The 13,862-nt window shown below is 35.7% G+C and overlaps 1 protein-coding gene across 2 annotated transcripts in view; it reads left to right on the forward strand.

Annotated features, from left to right (window-relative positions):
- LOC134539499 (tudor domain-containing 6-like) overlaps nucleotides 1-13,862 on the forward strand; it is a 90,425-nt gene that overhangs the window by 66,336 nt on the left and 10,227 nt on the right. For both annotated transcript variants that reach the window (XM_063381584.1, XM_063381578.1), the window contains one exon: nucleotides 9,475-9,635. In XM_063381584.1, the coding sequence (XP_063237654.1) occupies nucleotides 9,475-9,635 (161 nt within the window). The remainder of the gene's footprint in view (nucleotides 1-9,474; nucleotides 9,636-13,862) is intronic.

A 13,862-nucleotide genomic window follows, 5' to 3' on the forward strand; every position in this document is an offset into this window, starting at 1 on the left:
GGGAGGGAAGCTGAGAAGAAAGAAAATTGATTGCTGATTTGAATACTATTGATTTTAAAATTAATAACTTGTAATTAGTACAAATTCACTAGCTGTTTATCATATTACACATAATTTCAGGAAGTGGGATAAATTAAAAACATGTGTGTCTCAACTAGGAATAAGATTAATGTACCATAAATGTAACCAAAAGTACACATTTAGGGCACAATTTCGACTTAATATTAGTTATCAACTAGTCTGTTGTATCTGGGAACCACATACACAGTTGGAGGGCACGATGCATGTTGACTGTGTCAGGTGGCAGAGAGTGTGCCTCCATCTAGAAAATGCAATTGCAGTATACCTAAGTTAATAGTTTAACTTCTTTGATGGAAATGTGGTTTTTGGTACATTCCAGCTGATCTGACACTTTGAATTGACTTAATACAAAACAAATATAAAAAATGCATGTAAATAAATATGGCTGTTTCAATACTTTTCTGATACCAATTCCCAATACCATATCCAACATACAATTTCCCAAAACCACCACAGATATCTGATACTTCACTCAACATTTATAATTGAAAAAATTGTTGATACATATGTTCAAGAATGTCGTTGTTTTATTTCTAAGTCTAAATTCAAAGCAAGTGAATAGAAAATTGTGCATCATCTATTAATTTGGTAAACATCTTCATTTCTGTTTACATTGCTAAAGTTTGTAATTTTAGTATTTGCATTTTAAAATTTAGTTAAAATAGTTCTAAAAATAATAGAAATTTTACTAAAACTTTGAACAACATAGCGTGTTTGTCAGGCCCATCTATTAAAAAAAAATATGATTTTTCCACCAGCTAGTTTCCGTTAGGCATGTGTGCATCAGGGATTTTGAATTTGAATTGAATTTTAAAGCATTCAAGAAGATTAAAAATATTTTACTACATTTTAACATAGAAAAATCTAGGTATCTCACTCATAGGGGCAATGAAAAATGGTAAATAAAATGTTTCAATTTCAGTGAATAAACCAGAGGATTTCGTTATAAAATTTCGGTATTATAAGATAATTTTGTTGAATAAAAACAATGTATTTAGAATCATTTTTATTCATTTCATAAGCGATGAGATTCAATTATAACAATTTTTTACACGAGACATTCATAATAATACACATTTAAGATTTATAATACAATTTATAAATAATATAATGAATATAGTCTTCTAGTCCTATCTCTGCTATGTGGTTTCCCACATACTGTTTCCTCAAATTTTGTATACAGTTTTAAGGCCATGTTGCCCATGTTGCAGTGTTTTTCAACTACTTTTGAAAAATTATAATAATTCCATTTGTATGGAAAAATCGAAACACAGTTTAAACAAAGATGTGTCTGTACACCTACCAAAAAATTGTTTCATATCATTTCAAACAATTTCTTAATATTTTTGACCAAATGTAATACAATTTTCAGTAGGCATAAAATAAGCCAAAGTCAATCTAAAAAATTGTGTTATAAAATTTGCAAAACTTGTAACCCAGGTTTGTGGCATGCATAGTGTGACTGGATCCTCTTGATTTTTTCGAAGCAATCTGCTACAATGTTTTTGAATAATTTGCAAAAGTACTTTTAGAGTAAACTAAGTAACTTAACATGGACTTCTTAATCTGTTTACATTGTTTCTGACAAGAATGAAATAGAGAACATGTGAAAATACTGAATTGTGGTAGTAACACAAGTACACAAAAACTTAAAATCCTTGACTTCAGTGGCTAGCTCCAAAACACATTCCCAACATAACTTCAATGTTATCAGCCCGCAAAGATGTTCGCTTGTCGGACATGATGTTGCTGTACATGGAAAAAGCCCTCTCACTGTCAACATTGGAAACCGGGATCCACAGGCACTTCACAGCATTGGTTGCATACTCTGGGAAATATGATTTTAAAGACAGCAGGATGGTAAGAATATTGACGTTCTTAGAAATTGATTTTAAGACTGCCTGTTTTGTCTGAGTGTAGCCTTCTAGAACAAGTCGAAAAGGCACCTGGGATAGGAAAGGAAGTTTTTCAATCTTGTTCTGCAACTCAACAGCGTCAACCTCTAGCCCCTTACAAGCAATTTCTCTGGGATCAAACAAAGCACCCATACACTCTACAAAATCCTTGGCAGGATCACTGGCAATCAACGATGATAGCTTCAATAGAGACTTTTGTCCTGTTGAAACAAGAGTAGCCCTAACAGCAGATTTCAAGCAAAGTTGTGAGTTCAGCATCTGTGTTGTTTCAGGATGAAAAGTATTATCACTGGCCAATTTGAAACTGGTTTTCAAATCATAAAGTTTTCCTAGCAACCTGTGAGCAAAAGGATATGACGAACCCTCTAAAATCTCAAGCAATTCTACAGTTGATTTACAGCGCTCAACTACAAATCTTGCTTCACATTGCAAAACAGCAACTTTGTCCATAGACATCTGCATATAATATTCTGTTGAACTTCCACTAGTTTCTGCATCTTCTGTCTTGAAGTATTCTAAAAGATGGGGTAAGTATGTGTCAATGTACTCCACAGCACGGAACCACGAATTCCAGCGTGTTAAAACAGGAGATGGGAACAATTTGGGGTGAATGGACGATACCGTCAGAAACTGCAAATAGTGGTGTTTCCTTTTCCTTGAATTCAAGAAAAACATTTTGGTTTTCATTACACACTCATTCAGTTCGGAAAGCTGTGCCACCCAAATATTGCCAACCAGGCAGAGCTTGTGTGCCCAGCACTGGATATGTAGCAGTTTGTCACTTACCAAAACGTGCAAAAGGTCAGCACATTTTGTCATGTACTTCGCCGAGTCGCAAGTGAAAGTAATTACGTTATCATATTTCACATCAAATTTCACCAATATATCAACAATTGCTCGTGAGCATTCTGTCGAATTTGCATTCATCAAAACTTTTGTCCCAGCTACAAGCAATTTTTGTTCACTGCTTGCAGACATAATCTTAAATAGAACGACAAACACACACTGTCCTTTCTTGTTGGTTGTTTCGTCACACAATAAAACAATGTCTTGCCCTTTCACCAGTTCTTTTATTTTCTCCTCCTCTTCAACTTTCAAACTTTCGAGGTAAGTGCTTCGTAAGGTAGATGAATGTGGAAGGTCACCAGACCCTAAAAATAAAAAATATTTATTTTCTCAGTTTGTATTGATTTCGCACATTCTGAACTAAACTTTTGAAAAATAATCCTGTTTCCATGTGTTTTGATACTAGCACTACATACTTCTCTTGTGAAATTTAAAGGCCCTGTATTTACCTTGCACATTAATAAATTATGGAAATACCAGAGATGAAATATAGAAAAAAGATAAATAGTTTTTATTATTAGCAAGTATGAAATAATGACCAGTTGGTGTTATTTTAAAGACTTAAGTGATTTGAGAATAATTTGCATGTGACAGAATGATAACAAGTAGCAGTAAAGTTTAAATTACCTACAAATGGGTTGTTAGCAAACTAAAAAAAAAACTAAAAATGCAAAATACATGAAAAGTGTTTTATTGTGGTAACGAGGCACTTCTACTTAACTTACCTGGAATGTATTCATTCATCCAAGATCGCAGTCCTGGATGGTCCAGTTTTTCAAGCGGGATGTTTGCTTGCACGAAAGCCCGCACTGTGTCTTTCGCCAATTTAGTTTTTTCGGCCTTGAGTTTTTTGTTCATAGACACATTTTCAACAATTGTTATCTGTCTTTTCACTCCGTTGCCACCATTATCCTTGTTGACTTTGTGCGAAGACCTTTATTTACAATGTTTTTCGCAGCTATCCTTCCTTTTCCAGTCAACTGTTACATTGCAGTACTTGCACATCATAACTTTTTTATGTTTGTCAAACACATAAAACCCTTCACTTTCATACTCCCGTGCCCTTTCAAATACACTTAAAACGTTTGGCATGTTTATGCACAATTTTTACTGACAACGAAGCGTTTGTTTGGGAGTTAAAGTCAAGATAATTTACGTTTAGGTTGTGTTACGTTATATTAGGTTATGTTACGATTTTTTTAATATTCTGCGGTAGCACAACAACCAGTTGGCAAACACTTTTAATTTTTTACATCCCGTGAACAGGGACAACAAAGCACAAAGGTAACAACATGCGGGCTGTTCTGTTTGGTATACACGCCCGTAAAAAGTTCTGTTCCAACCAATACCATTCCTCCGTGATTTTTGTTATTCTTTTGTCTGGAAAGCTGTTCCCATTTGTGTACAGTCCGCTATGTCGAGTATCGTATCGATGTACGGAAGTTATTTTGTGCATTGCTAATAATTTTAACGTATTTTCGAATTAAATTAGATAGGCATTTCGCAATTTCGTTACCAAGTAGCCAATTTCGCGCCTTGACGGTATATTTCGCGGTGGTAATAAGATTTCGCGAAAACGAAATGTGTATAGGTGTGCTGTGGATAGGTTAAGTTCACTTTTTGATACTGTACAGATAATTGAAAGGGGTTTTACAAAAATTTCGCAATTTCGCATTCACCATTTTTCACTGCCCCTACTCATTCCTATCATCTGGTAAGTATTGATTCTACTTACTTAAACTTTCATTAAAAATTTCTGGAATAAAAATACTGGAAGATTATTACCTTAAACCGGAAAAAAAATGCTTTTTTGAGTTTCCTTTACCCTGCACTCTGTTCCACGTCTAGATTAATGGAAGAGTGTCACGGCAATGCAAAATGCTTTTTGATGCAACAGAATCTTCCTATCATTCCCGCAAAATGGAACACAACATTATTTCTCACCAGATGTCCACTGGTAAAAGGTTGAGTGAATCCGAGTGTTTATTGATGGCCACATTGTACCATGCTCCATTGACAATTGCAGGCGTATTCGCACACAATTTTTTTGTTTCAATGTTTTCTTTGCAAAGATAAAAATTCTATATCTGGTGGAAAAATTCAACGTAACTCTGCAAATTGAAGCTTAAACTGAAAGTATTGTATTTTGAAGTAACATTTTTTAAATATATTATTAGTCTGTTATTTAAATTTAATTTTAAGTTATCTTATTTATGTTTGTTATGTGTAAAGCTCTGCAGATACCTAGTAGCAACATGAATCGCCCATGTGGCAGTTTTGAAGTGTGGGACATAGTGATGAATGAGCCCATTTATTTTCAAGAGGTGTGGACAGACACGCAGGCACCGCAACTTGGAGGAAGCTGACAAGGCACGAGAAAGGAATAATTGTCGTACCGGCCAATATATTTGTCCGTGTAGGATGGTATGGTTGGCAATGACAAAAACATTTTTTAAATTTTGCTATAACATTTATAAGCTGAAGTTCGAATTCTGTATTTACCTGAATATAATGCTACTCTGAATATAATGTGACCAAGCTCTCTTGATTATAAGTTTAGGGAAAAAAACTTAATAGAGTGGAAATCACAATTCAAGTACATAGCTTTAAAAAATTATTTAAATTATTAAATTTATTCCATATTTACTAGACCCTTTATTATGTCACTTTCATCATTAGTGATTTACGTGGTCTCTCTTGAAACACCAAGCTGCAGTTAGAAAAAAAATCTTACATATCTCATCAGTCACGTATGTGCATTGGTTCAGAAAGCCCCAGACTAAAGTGGCATAAGTGACACATTTAAGAGGTTGAACCTGTATTTATTAAACTGCTGTTCATTATATCAAGATACAAGTTGGCGATTATAATGCGATCTCCCCTTTTAGTTTCTACAGTTTTGGTAAAAATCATAGCATTTTATTCCGTTAAATAGGATATTAAGCACAATAAAATTACTTCCACAAAATTTTTAATTATTTTTCTCTTTCTCTGGAAGTGTGATGTGAAGTAAACAAAAAGGAGGGAGTGGAAGGATGGCTCTTCGTCCTTGCAGCAGTCAGTCCAAGGAGCATATTAGTAAACAAAGATTTCACTCCTAGATTAAACAAAAACCCTTATTTCTCTAAAATTGGCGACAAACTTTTCTGACACTACCAACCACACATCTTAAAACCAGAATAATTTAGTTTTGTCTTGAGGGATTAAGGTTCTAGGTTAGGTTAGAAAATTCCTTAGACTCAGGTGGTAGGTCTTATTTACAAATTTATAGACTTTGATATAGTATTGTGTAATTTTAACTCTGTGTCTTGATATTTATTAAAATGTTAAGGATTTTCACAAGATTTTATTAGATACTAGCTGTACCCTGCCACGCTTCGCTGTGGCTCATTGTGATTGAATAGTTGAGAAATGAGAAACAAAACAAAGAATACATTTCATAAAAGTTTAATTTTGCAATACTTGTGGATATACAATTTTTTTTTTTTTGTTTTTCCACTGTATGCGTAGATATAAAGACTATCTGGTTTTCCGACTTGGGAACACGCAACATACAGTTGTCCATGTAAAAAGCAATCCGCATCTAAATCTAAACCACACAATTCTAAAGATTGACCTTGAGCTTTATTGATTGTGATTGCAAATGCCAATCGAATTGGGAATTGCAATCTTTTAAATTGAAATGGTGTATCGGTCGGGATCATGGGTATTCGAGGAATGAGGACATCTTCACCTTTGAAAGGCCCCGTTATAATCGTTGCTTCCACTACGTTATTCATTAATTTCTTAACTGAAAGTCGTGTGCCGTTGCAGAGTTTTGGCTAATTAATATTCCGCAAGAGGATAATTGGCACACATATTTTCAATTTAAGTATGTGTGGTGGTATCCCTGGCAGATAAAGTGAGTTTAAAAATTCCGTAGAACATATTAATTAAATTAAAAATTTTAAAAAAAGGTATAGGGTCTAAGGAGTTCAAAAAATGAATAGCCTAGAACCATCTACATGCAATCCCACATCAAGTGGTGATAGACCCATACAAAACATAACCTCTACTTACGATTGATGCAATTTTTGTTATTGGCGATAGAACATATTAATTAAATTAAAAATTTAAAAAAATGTATAGGGTCTAAGACGTTCAAAAAATGAATAGCCTAGAACCATCTACATGCAATCCCACATCAAGTGGTGATAGACCCATACAAAACATAACCTCTACTTACGATTTGGATAACGGCGCAGCTCAATCGAGACACGATCACACTAAATAACCTCATTCATATTGTATATATAGTCCCATACCGGTACGCTTAGTCATTTTTTAATTATTGCACCTCACAATAATATCATTCTCATTGTATATAGCCATTTCCCGCTCGCTTCACTTGACATAGTTTTTTCCATTGCTAAGAGAAATCCTTTGGCATGGAGAAACGTTTCCATAACAGAAAATGTGTGTTATTTGTTTTTATTGGTGAGAAAACACATTAATAAAATGGCGCAGTTACTTTTTCGTGGTTGCGGGTATGTTGCTGACGTGAAAAGTAGATAAAAACAATCCTTGATGCGGGTTGTATATAATGGTAAAATTTCAGCTCGATCGGTGCAGAACGTTTTGAGTTTTTGAAGCGTACACAAACCAACATAACATTTTTATATATATAGATTAAAGGTTGTGTTATTGGTTTCAGGTTAATCTAATTATTTCTTGATATATTACCTGGCTCCTAAAATTTTGATATTTATTTATATAAATTCTCTTTTAATACATTATATAAAAATTAGTTTATTTGAAAGTGGTACCTATAAATATCCCCAATATGTATGTAGAATTTAGTATTAACCTAGTTCTTTAAAAAATTAATTGTTTCCTTCACTAACACATCGGCAAACACAGATGTTTACAGAGGTTTATTTAACACTTTGACCTTGAAGTATTACATATTATTTTGATGTTGCCGGGGGTTGTTGGGCCGTTACAGAGACGTTAAATTAGAAGGGCGCCACTGTCTAGGGGGCATGGACCTGGGCGGGACTCTGTTACTCTGGGCTTGACGTCGCCCGTGTGGGGACATGACTCGACCCCCGTGCGCTGCCTACAGATTAATTGACCTGGGCCCACTCTCAGCGACAGGTACACTATGTATTAACGCAGTGGGCTCTTATGGCGTCCCACACGCCAACCTGGAGTACACACGTGGTCAAACGAAAAGAGACAAGTTCGGTAACGCTGTGATTTATTGTAGACTACATGGTACAATTTCCGCTTGAGCGCATTACATAAAAAACCTAAAATATGTTAAAACTGTTTAAGATCCTTGCGGCGCGATCAGTTTACGGGCTGTACGGCCACCACGTGGTCGGACGTTACGTTCTTGGCGATATCTGAACTCCTTACCGATTACAATGCAATTGATGAAACAGCTGACCCCGAGGTAGGCTCCGAGGATAGCAAAAGCTATTAATAAGAATTACACATAACAGAATTACTGGGTTAGTATAGCGAAGTTGAAGTCCTCCGAGTGCAGAGCATGTCCTACCTTGGGTGGTGCTGCGAAGCGACTGGGCAAGTGATGGCCGCCGAGGTGGCAGGACAATGGCATTACGCGCTAAGACTGATTGTACCATTATTTAGAACCGTATCATGCTGTGGCATATTTAACAAAACCAATTAAATCACCAAACACCCTTTTACATTTTACCCTGGCGGTCCATGAACCGCAACCACGCAATAATTAAGTGGAACAAGAAAGAAAGAAATAAAGTTACAGCAGCTGAATGGCCTTCGGCAAGTCTGAGTCTGTAGCGGCCCTTTAGCATTTCTGCAGAAAGGAAAACAAATAAAATTACGTATTATGCCCTGAAACTTACATACACAACACTGGGGATAATTAAACAATACGATAATAATAATTAAATATAAATTAAGAGGGAACGAGGCACTGGCTCAATTCTGCCTCTTGCCGGGTGTTCACACACGCACACACGTATACGTCGGCCGCGGGAGATTCAAATGGACGGGACGGAAGAAAGAGGGGTAGTAGGGTGGTAACATATTGGGCTCTAGGGGACTTAGCCCTGGTCGACGTCAATTTAATCATTATGAGTTCTGTTATGATTATTAATACCTCAGACAGACACATGCAAAACCTAATAATCTTTGATGAATGTGATTTAAATTTACCGGGACACCAACCTGATAGTGTAAAAATTGCTGATTTGCACCTTTATTCAAAAAATTCCAAAATGATTTCCTCAACACTAAAATGTTAAGTAAGTCAAATTATTTAGATTTAGAGTGAATCATCACAGTTTGTTTACAATTCATACCATTTAAAAAAAAAATCATCAGCTTTGAATGTTTTTATAAACATAATCGTTTGTTAAAATAAGAGCAGCACATGCTCTATCTAGTGACAGCCCTCTGGAGCCAGATGTGATGTCTCCAATTTGTAAGAATAAAAAGTTCAATTTAAGTTTCAAAATTTTTGAATAAGATATTACCTTTTTTCATTTATAATTATTTAGTAGGTAGTAAAGTAATCTTTTGTTAAAAGTGTGGTCGTGCTAGAGGCCGCGAGCAGATATGTGCGCAGAGGCTCTGTAGTGCAGTGCTGTGGTCTGTGCAGGTTCTGGCATGCCCGAAACAGCTGGAGGCTCTGCCGCGCCAGGCTGTAGCGTGCCGCCTGCACGGTTGTGACACGCCCGCCCCGGAGTTGGAGGAGCGCTTCAAGGTGGAGCTGGAAACGCTGGACGTGATCCTTAGCGTTAAGGCCATCTTTGATGACAGGTTTGATTCAGGCTCTCGTTCCAGGACATTGGCTTTTACAGGAATATGTTATCTTCATGTACCTGTACTACTTAAATATAGAACTCCCGTTCTTGCAGTGACTGTTAAGTTTCCACAGATTGCAACTCTTTACCAATTTACTGGATTAGATCAGATATTTTGAGATAGTCATGCTAACATATAGAGAATCTACAGAAACTTGTTCGAATGCTTGTTTGTTTATGTTTTGGTTTGATTTTTTTTGAGGCCAGATTTATAAATTACAGTATTTACTCGCATAATATCCGCAGTAATTTGGCTACATTTTTGACAAAAAAAAATGGGGTGCAGACATTATGAGGTGAAGTCCGAAAAAAAAAATTTTCCTCAAAATTTTACATGTTTTGTGTAGAGTAAAAATATTGTTCTCTCATAATTAGTTTACTAGTACCCTGATTGTACGTATGCTCACGGTTCCGCGGATTGCATTAGTAAAATCACTGCTTCGTAAAATTGGCACCCTTCCCTCTGCTCAGTTGAAAAATATTAACGACGGCACACTACTTTGCAGAGCGCTGGTGACTGGCGACCCTCCGCAGCGGACGTGAGAAATGTGACAGATGTCGAGATAATTGGGTGTCGGCGATTAGTGGAAGACGCCACTCATTTTTCTTCTTCTCTCACTCGCGTATGCGCTCTTATGTTCAGAAGCCGCAGCCAGCCTACACAAAATAAACGCTTTGCGTGAAAAGATATTTTAATTTTTCATTGAGATGGCCACTAACGGCACGGGGCAGATGTCTAATGTCTGCATTAGCCGGCGCCGGTGAGCCTCCCTCCCTGTCCCTTGCCCACTGTGTGTATAAAAAAGTTACCGGCAGACGTCTGTGCATGCGAGTCCCCTCCTGCCCTGCTTGACTGAAGCGGGGAAAGGAGTGCAGAGCGTGGAAAAGGCTGAGCAGGAATTTTTAACAAAAACAAAGCAGAGCCTTGTCTTCCTGACATGTAAGAATTTATGTTTGCCCATCCCCTTGCAACTCGCGTGACGTCGCAGGCAGCTGCGCAGTAGAGTGTGAGTTTCTGAGTCCGGATGGTTTGACCACGCTACAAACCCTCTCAGCGACCGCTCCGGAGAAATGAACAACTCAAGGTCAAAGCATTGTTGACAGTGTCGGTAAATTTCCATCCCGTTACTGTGCCTTTCAGGGGTGGCCAAGGTTGCTTTGTCTGGTGTGGACTTTATGCAGATTTTAAAAAATTCAATTTCAAGCATTTACTAAATTCTATGCATAGCATCATATATTTCTTGTCAGTAGAATTCCATAAATATATCATGTACTGTATTTGGCATACCGTGTTTTATCGTTTAATCGTCACACATTTTATACTAAAATCTAGTTTGAAAAGTAGAGGTGCAATTTTTATATTGGGGGGGGGGGGGGGGGGGGGAATATCCTGTTAAAATTATTCATGAAAATCAAATTGATTCATGGAAAGTACATTTATTTAATAAGTAGAGTATACACAGGATGGCCACAAACCTGGTAAACCAGGAAAAATCCTGGAATTTGAAACAAGTTAGGGAATACCTAGAAAAGTCAGGGAATTTTTTTGAGGTAAGCTTGTTTCAGCATTGTAAAGCTTTCTTCAATGGCCATTCATTATAAAAACGTGTTATTTGTACAGTAAAACCTTGCACAACGAACTCTTTTATAACGAAATCCTCGGTATAACGAAGCAACTGTTAAGTCCCGCCGAATCGCTATGTAATCCTAAGTATTTATACCTCTAAATAACAGCATTTTTTGGATGCAATGCCAAAAACACCCGCTACAGCAAAGGTATAACGGAAAAATCTTACTTAAATATATTTTTGTAGGATTGTCATAAATTTTCAATTTTGCTTCGTAAATAAATTATGCTTCGGCAAGTAAACAATACTGCCGCCATCATCTTACAACTGATTGGCCATAGAAGTAAGAGTTACGGACGTACTGAAATGCACTTTATGACTACCAACATAAGCTATCGTACTTCGATTAATCGATCTTCTGAAACTGCCTTAGAAAATTTCATCACGTGAACAATTTTCTGTGAAAATGTTTGATCGACTGATCGTTTATCCGTGTTGTAAAAAATGCCAATAACTAGAGGCACTGGAAAATCGTAAAAACGATATAGGCGCGAATAAAAGCGACAAAATGGTTTACCGACAAATAAACGCTACAATCCCGTTTTTAGAAGTAATTATTAAAATTTCTAGTAATATTAAAATTTCCAGTAAATTTTAGGTTTACCTAATATATGTTTAACTAAACCATTTCTTATTATTAACGGCCTAACCTCATACAATAAAGAATATTTTTTATTTTATGCATCTTCTTACCGTGTTTCAAGATTACCTAATAAACGGTGACGATGGCAAGCCATGTAAACAATCAACACGATCTATGAATCTTGTAAATAACACGAAACACAATTTAAATACGCATAGGCTTGCGCGGAAACTTTGTTAACGGCAAACGTAACGTACGACCCAAACAAATGTAAACGATTAATATATAGAGACGTTTATTTTCGTGCATGAATATTTTCACGAGACAGAATGTGAAAACATTGAAGCGGCCATGTTTGCCTACGTGTGCGTGCGTGTGTGATATTAACACAAGCAATCAAATTATTTACTGTTAAATGACAACTAAAATATAAAAATGCATTAATTTAAGTTTACAACACACGCAGCTTATATTTGGCAACTACAGAAAAAAAATTACGAAACTACTTCAGTCAAATTGGTTAGCACTTTAACGGGGGAAAAAAGATGGCAGCAATGTAGCTCTATGCTTTTGTCGCTCATTTGTTGAACGTACCTAGTGTTTTCCTAATTTCCTAACCCGAAAAACAAACGGTAATCTGTGAAACTAAAATATTGCGCTGATATTCACAATAAAATTAAGGTTATTAACCAGTGTTGATGCTGAACGGTTTTTTAGCAAATATAATTTAATTGTCACAGATCGAAGAACCAGCATGACTGAAAAGACTGTTGAAACATGCTCAATGCTGTCTTTTAATTTTTGTTAGTGGCATATGTGTTTGGTAAAGTTACATTTTATTTAAGAACTCTGTGAAAATTATTTTTGATATTCGCATTCGGCTTTGTGAAAGTGATTTTTGACTCTTATGTTTGTTACTTGAACAACATTGACTGTTTTTAGCATTGATATTTTAACATTTCAGTTGCAAATATTTAATTTCAGTGTTTAATTGATTTAGGTGTACTTTAAAAATGTGATTTTTTTAAACTTTTATGTTACATGTTATTAAGGGGCAATTTTATATTATATGGACAGCTATATCATCATGAATTGTGTATATAGAAAATTTTCAAAACCGTTTTGAAAATATGGAATAATCGAATAATGAATAATAGAATCACGTAAGAATTTTCTAGTCTATTAAAATTAAAGCTATATAAATGCTATATGGCAAAATATAAATGCTACAAACAGCCATTATAAACACTATTTTCCAGTGCCTCTACCAATAACCGATAGAGATTCTGTGGAAGTGTTTCTTAATTAAAATCTGTAGGTTTAGAAAGTTGTTTTTGTTCCATGTTGTAGAGGGAAATAAATTATTTAACCAGTTATGTATCTTGTTTAGAGGTTAAGTTTTTCTGGGTTAAATTTGTTCGCTTGTAAATAAGTTATGGTTGGACAAATCTCGTGCAGTAATAAATGAGACAACTTTCAGTAATTTATTGTTAGTGTTCGTAAAATGGATTAAAAAAAAACCGGAAGCAATTTCTCTTACAGCGAAACTGGAAATTCTACACGCAGTAGATCAGGGAGGTAAAAAAGCAGAAATAGCTAAAAGATTTGGCATTCCAAATTCAACGCTGTCAACAATAATATACAATATACTTATGTACAGTAGAATCTCAGTACTAAGTACTTACAGGGACCTCAAGTTTTTGTACTTAGTACTGAAAGTACTTAGTACTGAAACATACATACATATCATCTATACAGAGAGAGAAAAAAAATATTTAAAAAAAATAGCTACAGGAGAGCCGCAAGGCCATATGTCTTTGCAACTATGACTTGCTTTTCCCCCTTGTCTAGTTCTCTGAATATTTCCACTTTTTCCTTAAGCGTGAATTGCTTTCGTTTCTTTTTATCTCCAGGATCGCTCATATTGTAGTACAAATACAATGCGGTGTCTAAATAACGTAACCTGAAAATA

Source organism: Bacillus rossius, chromosome 1, assembly GCF_032445375.1.
Source record: "Bacillus rossius redtenbacheri isolate Brsri chromosome 1, Brsri_v3, whole genome shotgun sequence".
In the NCBI taxonomy this organism is placed as follows: Eukaryota; Metazoa; Arthropoda; class Insecta; order Phasmatodea; family Bacillidae; genus Bacillus; species Bacillus rossius.